At 44.9% G+C, this 18,947-nt stretch overlaps 1 protein-coding gene across 2 annotated transcripts in view; it reads right to left on the bottom strand.

Moving 5' to 3' along the window:
• Nucleotides 1-18,947, bottom strand: part of LOC148524043 (rac GTPase-activating protein 1-like) — an 83,059-nt gene that overhangs the window by 54,326 nt on the left and 9,786 nt on the right. For both annotated transcript variants that reach the window (XM_088472407.1, XM_088472406.1), the window contains exons 2-3: nucleotides 2,132-2,217; nucleotides 1,327-1,529 (exon numbers count right to left, since the gene is read on the bottom strand). In XM_088472407.1, the coding sequence (XP_088328533.1) occupies nucleotides 1,327-1,529; nucleotides 2,132-2,216 (288 nt within the window). In that variant the 5' untranslated portion in view covers nucleotide 2,217. The remainder of the gene's footprint in view (nucleotides 1-1,326; nucleotides 1,530-2,131; nucleotides 2,218-18,947) is intronic.

Consider the following 18,947-nt stretch of genomic DNA (forward strand, 5'->3'; position numbering starts at 1 on the left):
AGATATTTCTGTGTGCATTTAAGGTAGTTTAGCCATTGTATTTATAAGAAAATGTTAATTTAAAAGAAACTGAAAATTGGCCTTCTGTAGCCTACACAAAGGCTGGGAAGTTTATATGAAAACTCTACAGGAGTGAAAAAACAAAGAATTTAGGGGGGTATCCAATCAGCAGCTCTAAAGTAGCGCTGCTAATTGATCGAGAAGGGGCTATACTATTAGCCCTGAAGTGCCGCCCGACGCCGGCACTTATCATGGATATTTTTGGGGACCTGATGTGTCCCGAAAAATAATTCACGATAAGTGTAGTGTTTTCACCACCTTAATAGCGAAGACACATAGGTCCATGAGCTTATCGTGGGTTATGTGTGTTTTCGGAAGAACTATCCTATTAATTCAATCAAAATATTAGGATAGGGTGAAAAAAAACATTGGCGAAAATCCCTGTCTTTCACTGATCGCGGCTGTCCATTAGCAGCCGAACAATGTTCGGGGCTAATTGGATGCCCCCTAAAATCAGGATGGGCAAATTTATCATTAAGATATAAAGTCACTTGAGGCAAATGAAGGAACAAAGCTGAATTTGGAGGAGGAAGGGGGGGGGGGGGGGGGAATACATTTGTCCTCCACTACCCTAATAAATATTTGAACATAGGGCCAGATTCAGAGATTTATGTAATGCCGACATTTAAGCAGATCGAGCAATCGATAGCCATTGTGCATGCGGAAAAGCCGCACTGCGCCCGCACAGTAATTGGTTTGCGACTACGATCGCACAGGGGATTCATTCGCAAAGTGTGGGACAATTTAAACTCCGTTTCATGGGCGTGCATAAATTAGCCATTGTGATCTACTTTGCAGCAGGAGAGCGTGTCACGGGAGACGCTGTGTTTGAGACAGTTCAGACTTCATTCAGAAGCTCCGTGGCTGTCCTATCTGGGTCAATGTTCCCGATCTTGCATAGGATAGGAGAAGTTAGCATATGTTCGCAATTGCGATTTGTGAGAATTCGCAGTTACGATTGATTACCGTAAATCTCTGGTGCCATAGTGAATCTCAACTTCCCACAAAATTGGGACAAAGGTGTTGACTGAAAGGACAGTCGCCTCAAATTGGGTTACCGAAGAGATATGTGGCAGTGTATGTAGATGGTGTATTGAGGATAAGCATAAGAAATGGTTGTCTCTCCCCTTAGAATAAATTCAGTCCGTAAATTAAGGACAATGATTTTAACGGAGCAATTATTAAACTCAGACAAAGTTGTTAAGTTGCTGAATGTTATTTTTCTATATGCCCCAATTAAGAAAGCATTAGAAGTCCACAGCTTACCACAGTTTGCAACTCTGTCTCCACTCTCTGGCGCCTTTTCATCTCTACATCCACCTGGTTGCGGGCATGTTTCAGCTTCACCTGAAGTGCCGAGCGCTCAATCTCACACCGCAGCAAAATTTCCTGTTTCTCCCTCAACTGCTTCTCCGCTTGCTGCCATTTCTTCCTCGATACTTCGAAACTCTGAGCTACCTGGATAAAATCTGGGCATAGGAGAGAACACAGGTTCTCAAACTCTGTCATCAAGACCGCAAACTGTACATGTTTTCCAGGTCTGCTCACAGAATCACAAGTGAAATAATTAGCTCCACCTGTGGATCTTTTAAAATGTGTCATTGAATAATGAATGCACCTGTGCTCCTTCTGGGTTGCCTGTAAACAGTGGACCGTGTGGAGTCCTGAGGACAGAGTTTGAGAACCACTGGGATAGATTATGTACCCTGGACCTTCCCCAGAGCAGATACCAAGTATTTATCCACTGCACAATGCTTAATTTAACAATGCACTTTTAAATTACCCAGATCACCCTCCCCATAAATAGCGCACACACACACACATATATATATATACACACATACACATACACACACACACACACACACACAGTCAGGTGCATAAATATTGGGACATTGACAGAATTTTCATATTTTGGCCTCTATTCACCACCACAATGGCTTTGAAATGAAACAAACAAGATGTGCTTTAACTGCAGACTTTCAGATTTATATATTATATATATTTTTATTTTATTTTTTTTGTGTCACTGGAAATTTTCTTTAATCAGAACCTGTAAAAGGGAATTTACCTTCCTCAGCAGCAACATTAAACTCCATGAGCCTTACCAAGCGCTCAATGAAGGACTGGAGTGCCCTCTTCCGTGAGTCCCCCATCCTATAACATATAAAAAAATAAATAAATATGTTAAAACCGGCCACAAAAATACCACAGTTTCCACAGACCATCCAGTCATCTACATCATGCTCCAGAGAGCATTCACAACTGTTGCAATACACAAAAACATTACAGCACACAAATGACTGGTGCTAAGCACTATAGCAGAGGGCAACGATACAGATATTTCAATGTACTAAATTCTCTTTTGCAGCAGCTTGGCACAGTGCAGAATTAGGTGTATACCATCTTGTTAAGATATAAAACTGCCTGTTCCAAATTGTCATTTATCTCTCCTGCTCAGTTTTGATTTATCATTTGACTTTTCGCCATCAATCTTCAAAGTCCAGAACAAATATTAATGTACAACCATTTCATATCCAACTAACAGGAAGCTGCCCAAATAATTTAGAATTAATCCAATTACACTGAATGCAATGATGATTTAAAATGTGTTAAAAAAATAAAGTGGTCATTAAAAAAAAAAAAATAGAAGAACAAAATATAATCCCAATCATTACAGACACGTGCGGCAATGCTGAATATCAGGTTTTACTTATTTGCTGCAGAGACAAGAGACCGGCGAGCAGAAGGTGTCCATACGAGATATGCGACACAGACCGACAACAACATTTACTGTGGAGTTTTGTAATGCTGATAGCCATCAGAAACCTACAGTGATCATTAAAGAAGACTGTAAATCTGCCCTCCTATAGGGAGCTGTTCTATTCTTAGCACTCTAGAAGGGGGCTAATGTACATTGGTAGGGGGTGGAAGTGCCTGTGGTACCACCAATGATGCCAGGAACACAGATCAGCAACTACAAAACTTGGAAACACGCCATTTCAAATCAGATGGAATAAACAGAATGCTTTGTCCTTCAAAAGACAAATTACTCAAGATTAAGGTTAGGCAAAAACGTAACAGTTATCATTGTGCCAAGAGTTAAGGTGACCATCCACTAGACAATTAAGTTGAGCGATTGAATAACGATCGTGCAAACAGTTTGCAAAAATGTCTAAAAAACGACCAGCAATGCGCGTGCCAGCTTGTCATTTAGACATCTATCATCGTGCAAACATGCTGGTCAACCTGACGATAACGTCAGGTTGAGCATGTTTGCAGATGACGGATGAGACTGCACTGAACGACTGCTCGTTCAGTGCAGGCTCATCACAGACTGACAAACGACTGCACGATTCCAATTTGGACCTAAAATTTATAAAAATTTGTGCATGAAAAGCAAAACGATTTAGAGAAGAGATGGCTGGAAAACACTGGGAATAAACAATAGGATTAAAGCAGGATTCTTGAACTTGAAAGCATTAATGGAAAAAAGAAAACAAAAAAAAAAAAAAAACACATGTTGGGCTTCTATGCCCAGAAATTCTGCTGTTTGTGAGTTACTCACTCCTGCTTTGTTTTGGCCGTCATTTCTCTTGGGCTAACAGATGGGGGTAAAACTAGATTACAAAGCCACCAATGGTTCTTTTGATTGGATGCTTGAAGCTTGACCAATCATCAGATGTTGCTGCAGTTTACTTTTAAACTACTTGCTCCGCATGGCCCGTACAATTCCTGGGAATCAATCAAATCATCTACAGTGCCTTGCTAAAGTATTCACCCCCATTTGCATTTTTCATGTTTTGTTGCCTCACAACCTGCAATTAAAATGGATTGTGTGAAGGTGTGCATCATTTCATTCACAGAACATGCCTACAACTAAAGTTTTTTTTTTTTTTATATTGTGAATCAAACAACATTTAGGACAACATAACAGAAAACTTCTGCGTGCACAACTATTCATCCCATATGACGACAAATAAATCCTCTACATAATATAAAGTCCCTAAATCCTGGCGGATTTGTCATCATAGGAGGATCCTCCCATCGTCCACAGCGGCAGTTTCTCTCGATACGTATTGGCAATATCGTCCTTTGAAGTGGGGATCACCAGTGATACGACGGAAGATATATAAAGTACTTTGCAAATCCGGCTCTTTATCAGAGAACTTTTATTCATATATGGACAAAACATTTTGGCATTCACAGAAGGACTGCTGACTATATCCTTCTTGTTTATACTTATGTGTTATCATTATAGCGGCGTCAGATACAGGCTACCCATTTTGGGCGGAATTCAATTCTTTTCATCCCCTATCGCGCCCGACGGAGCTATTCTATTCTTGCTCCTGTCGGGCGCGATCAGCTGCCAAGCGCTACATTTCAGCTCGCAGCCCCTGGGGGATGAGAGCTGAAATGTGCGAAAAGTGGCATGTTTGGGTGCCCAAACATCACTTTTCGCGATCAGCACTTTGGTCGGGTTTAGCTGCTTTAAACATGACCTCTATGGGCGCGATCAGCGTGAAAAGCTGGCACAATTGCATAGCGGCCCGCGATCTCCTGTCACTTTAGACGGGAGATGCGGGCCGCGAAATCAATTGAATTCCGCCCTTTGTGTTTAAAAAAGGTAAAAGGCCAAGGGGGATGAATTCTTTTGCAAGGCACTGTATATGCCGCCCCAAAGTCTTTCATGATATTAATCGATCAGTGCTAGTTTGATGCAGTGTGAATGTACTGGCAAATATGGGGAGCGCTTCCATCTGGATCCACACTGACCCATGCCAGAACAAAGGGAGATGGGATGCATTTATGAATGCAATGCCACTTTTACACTAAAGTCCCAGATCTGATCCGGTGTTTGGAACATTGTTCCTATACGGGTCAAACCCTGTTCCCACTGAGGTGCCGACCTGGGCTATTCCAGGGTCGGAGAAATTCACACTATACACGGGTGCAGTAGAACTGTTCTTCCGGCGCTTGGAGATCTTCAAGTGCCCTAGAATCCAGGAAGTCTCTATGCTGAAAATGGTACCTGGGTCAGGAGACCCGGGTTACCCGTTTACATGGGTCGTTCTAGTGCTAAACCCTGCAAGCTACCCGGGTTGGATTGCCGGGTCACTTGACCTGGGAATCCAATCGTTACACCCTTTTGCACCTAGCAGCAACCCGGGATAACCCTGCAATAATCCAGGTTTTAGTTGTGGTGTAAAAGGGGTGTAAGAGTAGCTCCTCCTTCACAAAGCAGAGATAGGAACACAGCAGCGGGCATTAGAGACTGATTGATAGCAGAAAGGATTTGTGTATTCCAGATTAAGATGTTAATTAAGTAACTTCCAGCAATTAATGCGAGACATAATTTGATCAGTGGCAAACGCAGGATTTCTAGAGGGGGGTTTCCAAATGCTTGATTTTACAGTGAGTGTGGCCTGTCCATGAAGAGGGTATAATTATCACTTATCCAGCTTTAATATGCATCACACAAAGTATATTGTGTTGCATAATTCCAGCATATACAGGACCAGCGATCACAGTAAGCCATTAAATATGGCAGTGGGTCCATCCTGTCTGAGCAGAATGGTTTTTTTTTTTCAGATGTGGGCACCATTCCAGAGCATTGGAGCAAGTCCGGGAGTCTGGGATAGCAGCAGAAGAACATAGCACTGCCCGGGACACATATGTACATATTGGTTTCCTTATGTACTGGATAGTGTATTATTCTATAGCATTAATAATTAACCCTATTGATGGTCTATAGCAGTGCACTCCTAACAGTGCATGTTTTCCACATCTCCTAGTTGGTGCACAGGTGTATTTATTTATTTAAAGATCCACAGGCGGTGCTAATAATTTCATTTGTGATACTGAGAAGAACATGCAGCACTGGTAACATTGTATTATATTACTATTTCTATTGTGGTCATGGTGTGTGCTGGGGGGAGGGGGGGTTTCCAGGCAGACGGAAACCCCCCCCCCCCTGCGTTTGACTATGTTGATAAATGTCCACAACACTAGTTAATTAATAAACAGATGAATCAGAAATGAGTGTACATCATGTCACTGTTTTTTTAAATAGACATTTTTGAGCATAAGCAAATACAGTTCGCAGAATCTGTCGCTTGGTGTCATGGTCATGTGATGTGGGAGGCATGGTGCCATAGTGGGTGGAAATCCTCCCACAGTCTAAAGGCTTACTACAAGGTGTGTGTGTGTGTGTGTGTGTGTGTGCGTGTGCGTGTGGCAACAATGACTCAGTATCAACTACCATACATTAATAGCATCCATCATCAACTATAAAACTCAAAATGTCCCATCATCTGCATATAGAGAAACTATGGGCCTGATTCAGAGCCGTTCGCTATTTGTGGTCGTTCGTTCAAAAACAAGGGGTGGCTATTCAAATGATCCGTTCGCAAATTGCAGTCTGTTCCCACCTCTAAGTCTGAACGAGCGAGCAAAACATACGCTCGTTTTTTTGATAAAAACGCCCCCTGGCCGCACGCACCATAAGTCATGTCCGCTATTTATTAGATTAATCGAGTACATCGTACAGCGTATGAACTGCTCGCTATTCTTGTAGTTGGTGTTTTCAACCGCTATTTTGCGAGCAGTTCTGAGTTAAAAAAAACCAAGTGACGTGGTCAATGACGCTGCTGTATTAAATATGCACTCCCTTAAAACGCCCGTTTTGACCTTTAAGCACGCCTGCGTTCGGATCTCCACTCCCCGTTTTCAAGCACCTTCCCCTGTTACCACCCACATACGCCTCATTCTGTCACTCAAAATAGCAGGCCCTCGCTATATTGCGTACCAACGATTTTCGGCCGCACTGACTGGTTCGCGCATGCGTACTAAAAACCGTACGCATGCGCAGATGTGCGAACATCGCTCGGAACGAGCGTACTGCCGCTAGCGAGTGGCTCTGAATGAGGGCCTATGTTAATAACTGTAGCTAACGAGGAATCAATGATGGTAGACTTCCCAAACTAATGGGGATTATGGCGATTCCATTCAGGAACTTCAATGATAAACTAAATGTTGATTTAACTCTTCAGTTACCGACAATAAAAATTATCAGACGCATGATAGTGAAATGCATAAGGGAGCCAGGAGGCCTGTGGCAGATTAGATGATTTATGCTAAATATAACCTAGAATAGACGCTGGAAGCACAGTTCAGCTCTTGCTCCCCCCTCCACTCGCAGAGTACTGTAATTCCATTCTGGAATTTGCTTCTACAAAATGCAGTTAAAGCACATTCATTATGGACAGTTTAGATGAAATTGGACAAGTTCCTTGAGGAAAACCGCATGTAGAGTTATTGGATTCTGTAGGTTGTATTAATGTACTCAATGAATAAATAGTTTATCCGATATTACACTGCAAGTTTCTGATTTCAGCTGTCTTCTAGTTAAGGAAACATGGTCCCATTTATTTCCTGGACAGTGTAGGGAAGTGCAAATATGCTGGGGCTCAAAAGACAAAACAACAGTATACAGAATAATTTATACCATACACAAGAAAATCTGGCCTCTATAATTTAGCCAGTAGGGTGAAATGGGGACCAGCTAGTGTGGCCGACTAATGATGGCTGAACACTGGCAACCAAACTTCCCTGCAGTAATTGAAAGCATTTTGGGAAGGATGGTTCTTTTATGCTCACGCGCAGTGAGAGGCCAAATTAGTTGCATGTATATATTCCCCAAGTAGCTGTGGCCGCTTAAGTAACAGAGCCGATTGCATGGCTCACACACAAGCACCTCAATCAGACAGGTGGTTCCAATGTTTGATGTTTAACCCTGCAGAGGTTAGGATCCAAGGTTTCCTCACCATCGCTAGGTTTCTCCTTTGATGTTTTCAAATGTGTGGGGTTTTTTACACTGTGTAGCTGTGGGCAGCTGCAGTTACTGTGTGTGCGTGGTACTTTGGGCTGCTGGCTGGCTCTCTCCATGTCATACATGACTGAGCTGGCACATTTCAATAAAGAGGTTACACACACACACACACACACACACACACTGCTGCATTCGTGCATACTGCTGGGGGTCGTGGCTGACAGAGTGAAATACACTCTGGAAAGCCAATCAGCAGCAGCATATAGAATAACCCCGCCCCCAGGTCTCTTCCACTGGTGCTGCTCTCAGTGAATCACTGGCAGCAACATTGTGTACTACTGGGGGCAGTGGCCGACAGTGAAAGACACTCTGGTCAGCCAATCAGCAGGGCCGTAAGGAGGGCAGTGCGGCCGGTGCCTCTGCACAGGGCAGAATCCTCCAAGTTCACCGGCCGCAAACTGCCCAGCTCCGGAAGTCTGAATAAAGATACCTGCACTGCGGCTCACAGGGCAACTCTGATGAAAATCCCCGCCCTCCAGCCTCCGCCTGACGGTAATGGTATTATGGGGGTGGTGGACGGTAGTGCAGCACAGGACGCACTGCCAATTATTATTATTATTATTACCAGTTATTTATATAGCGCACACATATTCCGCAGCGCTTTACAGAGAATATTTGGCCATTCACATCAGTCCCTGCCCCTGAGGAGCTTACACTCTATATTCCCTATCACATGCACACACACATACACACTAGGGTTAATTTTTGTTGGGAGCCAATTAACCTACCAGTATATTTTTGGAGTGTGGGAGGAAACCGGAGTACCCGGAGGAAACCCACGCAAGCACAGGGAGAATATACAAACTCACACAGTTAGGGCCGTGGTGGGAGTTGAACCCATGACCTCAGTGCTGTGAGGCAGTAATGCTAACCATTACACCGTCTGTGCTGCCCAATCAGCAGCTATTGGTAATTGAGCAGCACGTGACAGTGTCAGGTATGTATGCATGCACAGTATATTCAGGCACAAAAAGGGACAGCACTCCAATACATAAGTGTATTTCAACCACCATTAATACATATATCCATACATACATACATACAATGTAAGTCGATGTATCGGTGTTTATAATAATGTAGCAAAATGAAAAATCTGCAGCCACAAAAAGGTGCTACTTACCCCGGTTAACATCGGTTCCAGAACCACAATGTTTAGGCCTAAACAATGTTTTTTGACCAATGTTAAAAACATTGGGCTGGATTCGATTCAGCGCGATGCTGAATAGTCGCGAGGACCGGCATTCTCCGACTTAACTGACAAATGTCAGACCAAACAGCGCGGTGAATAGAATAGCTCTGGGAACTCCCTCCTGGGGCTATTCAGAATCGCCACTTCTGCCTGCCCCTGGTACGTCTGCGCCAACCCTCGGCACGGCTGCCCTGCACCCAGCTGATGTCCCCGACAGCAGCGTAACAGCTAGAGTCAATGTAAGCATTGGCTTCCGAGCACCAAGGAGCTGGGCCGGCCCACTCACCAACAGAGATGGATTAGGGGGGGGAGGGAGAAAGTGCTCGGTGCCCACCTCTCCCTAGCATCTCTCAGTTGAAGGGCATCCTCCTCCCACTTAAACTTAGATACAAGCTGGTGCTGTGCAGGCTGCGTGTTTACACACTTCATCGGGCAGAAGGGGGTGGACGGCATGCTTAGTTACAGCCATGGATTGTGAGACAGTCAGAAGGTGTGTTTTTCCTAACTGACAGCACTGCAGCCAAGCTCTAGAGAGGTGACAGCCCATGAGTTGCTGTATGAAGCACTCCTGTCCTAAATGAAGATTGTTCTGGACTAATTCTGCTGTTAAAGGGCAGTAAAAGGATAACAAAGCACATTGACTTAGCTTTATTACTGTGTAGTATAAGTTGTTAAAATGTTACTGACCCCTCCTGGTCTTCACCTCTAACGTAAATTACAGGCAGTACTGTTTGCCAAAATGTGAATTAAGGGCTGTACTCTGTGGCATAATGTGAATTATAGACACTACTGTGTAGAAAAAAATAATAATAGAGTTATGGTCAACTTCGTATTGATAACTTTCTCTGCAAGATCCATAGGGTCCACAGGGATACCATGGGGGATAATGTGGTTGGAGTGATCCAGGCACCAAAGAGTTAATGCTTCAGCTCTTAGGATGCCTCTGGTCCTCCTGAACATATACTCTGCCCCTGGCCACATGCATTCAGTTTTGTAAACAAGCCCAAGGCAGGAGAAGGAAAGAGGAATAGGAAGAACAATCAAACACCAGAAACACTCATACAAGATGAGCGAATCAGTGACCGAAAGAAAAAAATTACCCAATGCAGCCAGGTGCGACAGGGTGGGTGCCTTGTGGTCCTAGAAGAAAAAAAGTTATCAATGGAAAGTCTACCATAACTATTATTTTCTTCTTCAGGTTCCATAGGGATCCACAGGGGTACCACAGGGGGATGTCCTAAAGCAGTTTCCCTACGGGTGAGGACACTCCTGAGCAGAAAGGAGAACTCGTTGCCCAAAGGAAGCATCCTGAGAGGCAAAAGTATCAAAGGCATAGTACCTGACAAAAGTGTGAACAGAAGACCACGTGGCTGCCTTGCACAATTGCTCAACACCACGACTAAACGCCCATGAGTGCCCTACAGACCGAGTAGAATGTGCTGTCAGTGTTTGGAACAGAGATCAGCCTGTGTGTACACCTGAAAGACAGTCATATGTAACCATCTAGCCAGAGTCTGTTAGCTAGCCATCCTCGTTTGTGAAAGCCATATAAACACAAAAAGAGTATAGATACGGAGAGCACAAACTACATCCAGGGAGCCTTCACTTACAGAAATGTCTGAAGACTGAAAAGCTGGAACCACTATCTCTTCATTCACATGAAAACAGGACACTGCCTTAGGAATGTAACCTTCCCTTGTGTGGAGAACGACTCTATTTTATCCTGGTGAAAAATTAAAAATGGGGAGCGATGAGAGAGCTGCCAAATCAGAGAGACTGCGTGCAGAAGAGATCAGAGAAAAAAAAAAAAAAAAAGTGTCTTTGCTGTCCACCATTTCAAATCTACAGAATCCGGAGATTCAAATGGGGGAGCTTGTAGCCCCTTGAGAACCAAAGACAAAAATCGCATGGTGCTACTGGTGGGACAAAAGGCTGAACTCGGGAGAACCCCCTGAAAAAAAATTCTAACATCTAGTAAATAAGCAATCTTTCTCTGAAACCAGACTGACAATGCAGAAACCTGCACTCTCAAAGTGGCCAGGTGGAGACCAAGGTCCAATCCAGCCTGGAGAAAAGCCAGTACCTGGGAAACCCTGAACACCTTAGGGTCATATTTTCTGTTGGAACACCACTGACCCAAAAAAATGTGGGCAGAGGTAGGCTTTCATGCCCTAAGCATCATTTGGATCACAGAGCTGGAGAAACCCTTGGCTCTTAAGATGGAAGACTCAAGAGTCATGCCATCAAAGACAGGTGAGGTAAGTCTGGATGCCAGCAGGGACCCTGGGCTAACAGATCCGGCCATAGAGGAAGAGGATACGGACTGTCTATGGATAGATATTGTATGTCTGTGAAACCAGTGACGTCTGGGCCAAGAAGGAGCCACTAGTATTACTGTACCACCTTCCTGCTTGAATTTCCTGAGAACCCTTGGGAGGACGGAAATCAGACAAGAGATACGCCAGCTTGAAGTCCCATCTTACTGCTAGTGCAGCCACAGGCTGCTGAGGGATCTCTGGTCCTGGACCCGTACCCGGGGACCTTGTGGTTGTGACAAGATGCCATGAGGTCTATGTCTGGTAGGCCCCATTTGTTCACCAGTAGTTGAAAAACCCCCGGCGTGTATGTTTTAATGACTTAGGATTTCTGCTTCCCAATTGAGGACTCCTGTGATGAATATTGCCAAGATCGCCGGAAAAGATGACGTTCTGCCAAAATCAGAATGTTTGTCACTTCCCTCATGGCTGCATGACTTTGCGTATCTCCCTGATGATTGAGATATGCTACTGTGGTCGCATTGTTGGACTGGTCCTGGGCCAGCCCGCCCTGGAGCAGGTCCTGTGCCACAATGAGTGCTTTGTATACTGCTCGAAGCTCCAGAATATTTATGGGCAGATGACTTTCCCGATTTGTCCATCTTCCCTGAAAGGTCTGATGACCTGTCACTCCCCCACCCCATCCACAAAGACTGGCGTCTGTGGTGAAAGCACCCAATTTGGAATCCAGAATGGGCACCCTTTCTTCAAGAGAAAGAGACCTCTGGAGTGAGAAGGATCCTCTGGGACCTTACTAGATTATACTATCCGTTCCACCTGGAGAGAATCAATTTTTGCAGAGGCCTGGAATGGAACTGAGCATATCCCACCAAGGTGGATACCGTCGGCCCAAGAACCTGCATCGCTGACAGAATGGACATCCTTCGCTTGCGTAGCAATTTGCATATACGCAATGATAGGGCCACAATCTTGTCCTCTGCCAGAAATATTCTTTGTGCCTGAGAATTCAGAAGTGCCCCCAGATGTACCATCTGCTGTGCTGGAGAAAGAGGATTTCATCTTGATGATCCAGCCGTGATTCTGTAGGCAGGCAATGGTCAGTTGGAGATGGTGTTGTAAAACAGCTGGAGACTGTGCCAATATCAGAAGGTCATCCAGATATGGTAGTATTCGGATACCCCGACGTCTGAGGTAGGCCGTCATAACCGCATTATTTTGGTAAAGACCCGAGGGGCAGTTGATAGACCAAAGGGTAGTGCCTGAAATTGGTAATGTTGTTGCAGGACAGCAAACCGTAGAAATTGTTGGTGGGATGACGCAATAGGGACATGCAAATATGTATCCTGAATGTCCAGGTAAACCATAAAATCCCCAGGCTCCATTGCCAAAATAATTAACCGAAGAATTTCCCTACAGAACTTGGGTACAAAGATAAACTTGTTGAGGGTTTTTAGATTTAGAACAGGGCGATGAGACCCATTCAGTTTCTGAACCAAAAATATATTGGAATAATAACCCCTTTCTTACTTAACATCTTTCCACAAGCCTGCTTTGCCCTGGAATACTTTATGTGACTAAATCAACTGAAAAAACAAGTTAGCTTATTTAGATACTCCTTATTCAAAATATACCTTTTGTATAAGAGAGAAGAAACTGGACATAGCAATAGCCAAATTAAATTAGACTGCTCATGAATCACATTATAACTTCTGGATCACACACAGAGTTGAGAAAACAGAAAAATAAAAACTGCTTGATCTTCTAATCATCAAATACAATTCATGCTCTCTCATCGATGACCCAATGTATTTTTACACCTCCAGCTTTATTGCTTTCACTCATATAGGAGACAAATAGAAGTGGTACCAAACAAACGGCCCTGTGCTTGGAAGAACAGACCTGTAAACTCTTGCGCTGTGACTGACATCGCTAGAGCCCCCACACTTAATATAAAGAAAACTACAGGCCCTCAGTTATGCCCAATCAGGTCCGTCCTTTGTAATGCCAGATCTATAAGAAACAAGACTGCTACAATTGCTGACCTTATTGAATCTTCAGATCTTGCCTTTATAACAGAGACTTGGCTAGACGAAAATGCAGCTCCTATTTTGGAAGCTGCAGTTACAACAAATTACTATGTCATTCACAGCCCAAGACTTAACTGCAGGGGAGGGGGAGTGGCAATCTGCTTTAAAAAAAGAACTTAAAAACTTAGGGTCCACCCAATGGAAATTACTCAATCAGTTGAGTGCATTGCTGCTCGGAGTTCTACAGACTTAGGATTCAGAGTACTTCTCATTTACCCCCCCCCTGGAGATGGAAAGATATTTCTACAAGAATTTGTAGATATTGTTGCTGGACTAGTTCTGGAGCATCAAAGATGGCTGATCCTTGGGGATTTCAATGCATGGGTTTATGATGAGCTCTCTCGCCTTGGCAAAGATCTCCTCTGCACAATGAATGCTCTGGGCCTCACACAAGTGATTCCTTCAGCTACTCCTAAGTGGTCACACTCTTGATCTGGTCTTCCAGATTGGATTAGAAGTTTCTGACCTAAATATAAACCCAGTCATGTGGTCAGACCACCACTCAATTCGCTTCTCAGTTGCAACCCCTCAAATTAGAACTTTATCCATGGAGTTGACAAGGTATCATCCAAGGAGGGGCATGACCCCCCAGGCTCTTGCAGCAAACCTGGATCTTTCTGCGGTAATGGGGGCCTGTGAAGATCCTTGTTCTGTAGTCCATTACTATAACAGAGATGTCATAGCTGCAATGGATATTATCTCCCCTGTGCGCATATGACCCCGCATAACACACTGTCAAGGCCCTTGGTTTGACAATAGTGTTAGCGAACTCAAGAATAGGGGGCGTTGACTTGAAAGATGATGAAGGAAGACTAACCTGGTAAAGGATAAGTTAACACTAATCAAACATATTGGAGAATATCAATCAACAATCACCCGTAAGAAAACAGAGTTCCTTTCAAATGAGATCAAGGCAGCAAACAATAGGCCAGCTCATCTTTTCCGTACAGTGGAGCTGGTTTGCAAACCAGCATGACTGCAGCTTGATGAAACCCTCTGCCAGTCAAGATGCAATGAGTTTGCAAAATTCTTTGCAGATAAAGTATCCTCAATCCGGGCTGGAATCCCCACAGTGCCATCAAAGGATTGCCAAACTACCAAGCCTGCCAAGGTAAGCCACCTGTCTCCCTGGAACAGGTTTGACATAATAGATGTAAAAGACATTGCCAAAGTTATCAGAATGTCGCGACCCACCACCTGTGATCTGGACCATGCCTGAACCAAGTTTCTCATGGGGTGCATGGACATGATTGGCCCTGTAATTGCAATAATAGTTCAATGCTCTTTGCAAACAGGCATTTTTCCAGAACCACTAAAGGAAGCATTTGTTGGACCACTTCTAAAAAAAAAAAAAAAAAAATAGACCCTGACTGCATGGCCAACTAATAGACCAGAATCAAACCTTCCTTTTCTAGGAAAGGTCATTGAGAAAGTGGTGGCAATGCAACTGCAAATCCGCCTGTCTATCCATGATATTTATGATCCATTCCAGTCAGGATTCAGGAGAAGACATAGCACTGAAACAGCTCTAGTATGTGTGCTTAATGATCTTCTGATGGCAAGAGACAGAGGTGATTGTTCAATCTTAATCCTTCTGGCTCTCTCAGAAGCATTTGATACTGTGGACCACGGGATTCTAATTGAGCGCCTGAAAATTTTCTGTGGACTGAATGGCACAGTCCTTAGCTGGTTCAAATCATTTCTGACTGGCAGATCACAGAGAGTTTCTTCTGGAGTAAACTCTTCAGCACCAGTGCCACTTCCATGCGGTGTCCCACAGGGTTCTGTACTATCTCCCATGCTTTTTGCAGTATACATGCTACCATTGGGTGAAATAATCAGACGTCATGGCCTGGTCTACCACTGCTATGCAGATGATATACAACTGTACCCTGTCCTTTGCTCCAGGTACAAAGGACCCCATAACAACCCTAAATGGCTGCCTAGCTGAGCTTCAGGAGTGGATGAGTGCCAGTTGGCTGCGACTGAACCCTGATAAAACAGAGGTCCTTATGATAGGTAACAAGTCAGGGCTACAGCATAGCCAACCAACAGGACTTAAGCTTGGGGGATCAGAATTACAAAACACTAAACATGTGTGGAATCTTGGTGTTGTCCGGGATAGTGGCTTGACACTTAAACATCAGTTATCAGCCACAATCACTCATTCTTTCAGCTGAGAAACATTGCCAGAATCAAGCACTTAATTCCCTCAGAAGATCTGCCTAAAGTCATACATGCATTTATATCGTCACGCCTAGACTACTGCAAACGCCCTCTACCTTGGACTCCCAGAAAAAGAATTGCACCACTTGCAGATGGTACAAAACGCAGCTGCCAGGCTATTAACCAACCAGCCCCGTTCCAGCCACATAACACCCACTCTCTACTCCCTTCACTGGCTGCCTGGCAGATGGCGAAGTGTTTTCAAGATTGGCTTACTAACTTACAAAGCCCTACATGACCATGGCCCAAGGTTCCTAAAGCAGCTTCTGAGTCCTTACCGTCCCACTCGATTACTGCGATCCGTTGACGAAGGACTATTAACAGTACCTAGAATCTCCCAGAAGTCGTCTGGGGGTCGAGCTTTCAGTTTTGGGGCTCAAACCTTATGGAACTCACTTCCTCGCACAGTTTGAGAGGCCTCCACTCTAGAACCCTTCAAAAATAGACTCAAGACTTACCTCTTCAACCAAGCATTTCACTAATGTCCCTTGTTTAAGCTTATTTTGCACTGTAAAGGCAAATGTAAAGCACTTTGAGTCCTTTAGGAGAAAAGCGCTATATAAATTATTATTAATTATTATTATTATACAGGAACCGGGATTATCACCCCTGCCTGCAGCAGGGAGTAAATGGTCTCCTGAAGAGCCAAGGCCTTGATCGCATCTGATGGGGGGGGATTTGTACAGAAAAAACTTCTGGGGAGGATGCCTCCGGAAAGTGAGGGCATACCCCTGAGAGATCACTTCTCGGACCCAGGTGTCTGTTGTTGCTCGATGCCAGTAATCCGCAAACTGAAGTCAGCCTCCCACCCTGGGATCCCCCAGGAGGAGGCCCGCCCATTCAGGCAAAAGTTTTGTCGTCCGGCTTAGAAGCTGGACGTCTGGCCGGCCCAGACCTCTTAGTTTGTCTTCTGGCTGTCGTGCAAAAACTAGGACTGCCTCGAAGAAGACTGTTCCTTTGCTCGTCCCTGGGGACGAAAAGGACCGAAAAGAAAACTGCCTAGACTTTAATGTAGCTGTAGATGGCAAATCTGCAGATTTTGAAGCTGCCAGAGTACCAATTATCTAATCTAACTCTGCCCCAAAAAGTATATTTCCATAGAAAGGCAAGGATTCCAGCGCCTTCTTTGACCCTGCATCAGCTTTCCAGGACCTTGAGGAAAGGACCCTATGAGTCACCACTGAAGCTGCTGATGCTTTAGAAGCTAAGAGTCCCGCATATACTGCAGCTCCTACCAAATAGGAGGCTGCTTCCCGTATGTGGGAGATATATGTGAGCTGTTTTCTCTTAGCATCTGGTAGATAATCCTCCAATGCCCCCATCCATTCTTCAACTGCTTTGGCTACCCAAGCCCCAGCCACAGCTCCAGATGACGAAAATATTACCTTGAGACATGCTTCAATTTTCCGATTTGTAGGATCCTTAAGAGAAGTTGCTGACCGAATAGGCAATGTAGCATTCCTGACTAAGTGTGTCACATGAACATCCACAGTAGGAGGGATTTCCCACTTAGTACATTCAGAAGCTGGGAAAGGATACAATGATGCTAATCTTTTAGTATTATAAAACCAATTTATGCGGGTTACCCCACGCCTCTTCCATAAATTCAGTGAGCTGCTCGGATCTAGGAAACTCAGTTTTACCACCTTCTGGTATTTAAACAATGGATCATTCTGATTAGGAGCTGGTTCATCATCCTGTATAGCTAGGATTGATTTGACCGCCCTTACCAAAGAAGAAACATCCACTGTAGAAGGATAGTCCTCTGCCGAGCTAGACCCCGAAGAAGAAACCTGCGCATCATCCGATTCCTCAGATGATGTATCTGAAGCCATATGCTGAACAGATAGATAAAAAAGATAACTTCTGTTTAGGCGCCTTAGTGACTATTGGTCTGCTCGCAACAGCTGACTGACTTCAGTGGGCATAAGCATCCATCCAGGAAGGATGTATAGGAGGTGCAAACATAGCATGCTGCCCCATACAAGGAAGCAGCGATACGATTCACAAACCGCTTCATTACCGGAGACAAAGAGGACACCCAAGATGGCTCCTATACAGGGACTGGTATACTGGACTGGTGAGGTGGCTCTTATAAACAAACCGCACATAAACCATCCTTTATAAAACCCTGAGAGGACAAACCCACCAAACAGGATTTACATGAAACCATCACAGGGGCCTCCCTCTCCTGAATCCCTTTACTTTTTTGACAAATCAATTATAAAGGTAACAATGCAAAGTAATGTAATGTAAATGTGAAGTATAAAGAAAAAAAAAAAAAAAAAACCCCATACACCTGCAACAGAGGGATGAGGAGAAAAACAGTGAGTTACAACTAGGGATGAGCGGGTTCGGTTCTCAGAGAACTGAACCCATGAATTTCGGGGATCCGGTGCGATCCGAGCCAAGCTCGGATCTCCCTACCTGCCCCCAATCCCTCACCCAAGGCAAAACCTCGCGATCCCGCTGTCGGGTCGCGAGGTTTTTATATTGAGCGGGCTTAACGCTGATTGGCTGAGAGAGCAGTCTGTCACGGCTCTCAGCCAATCAGCGTTAAGCCTATTTAATATGCACACAGAAAGCAAAAGAAGATGATGCCTGCCATCCCCTGCTGCCTAACACTGCCAGCACCCCCCGCTGCCGACACCCCCACTGGCAGCATCCCCCGATGCCGACACCCCTGCACTGCTGCCCCACGTGCTGAGGACACAGTCAGCGACCCCCACACTGAGGACACCACCAGCACCCCCACTCTGCCGACACCCTGCATTGAGAACACATCTGCACTGCCAACACAGTCAAACCTGCACTGACGACACCACTGGCACTGCAGACATCACCGGTACCCTTCACTGAGGACACTGCCAGCACCGCAGCACTGCAATTCCATGTACTGAGGACACCATCAGCAACCCCCGCACTGCCGACACAGCCAGCAAACCTGCACTGAAGACACCGCTGGCACCCCCGCTCTGCTGACACTGCAGATACCCTGCACTGAGGACACTGCCAGCATCGCCATTCCATGTACTGAGGACACCACCAGCACCCCCGCTCTGCCGACACCCTGCATTGAGAACACATCTGCACTGCCAACACAGTCAAACCTGCACTGACGACACCACTGGCACTGCAGACATCACCGGTACCCTTCACTGAGGACACTGCCAGCACCGCAGCACTGCAATTCCATGTACTGAGGACACCATCAGCAA

This window comes from Taudactylus pleione, unplaced genomic scaffold (genome assembly GCF_031769625.1).
Source record: "Taudactylus pleione unplaced genomic scaffold, aTauple2 ptg000122l, whole genome shotgun sequence".
In the NCBI taxonomy this organism is placed as follows: domain Eukaryota; kingdom Metazoa; phylum Chordata; class Amphibia; order Anura; family Myobatrachidae; genus Taudactylus; species Taudactylus pleione.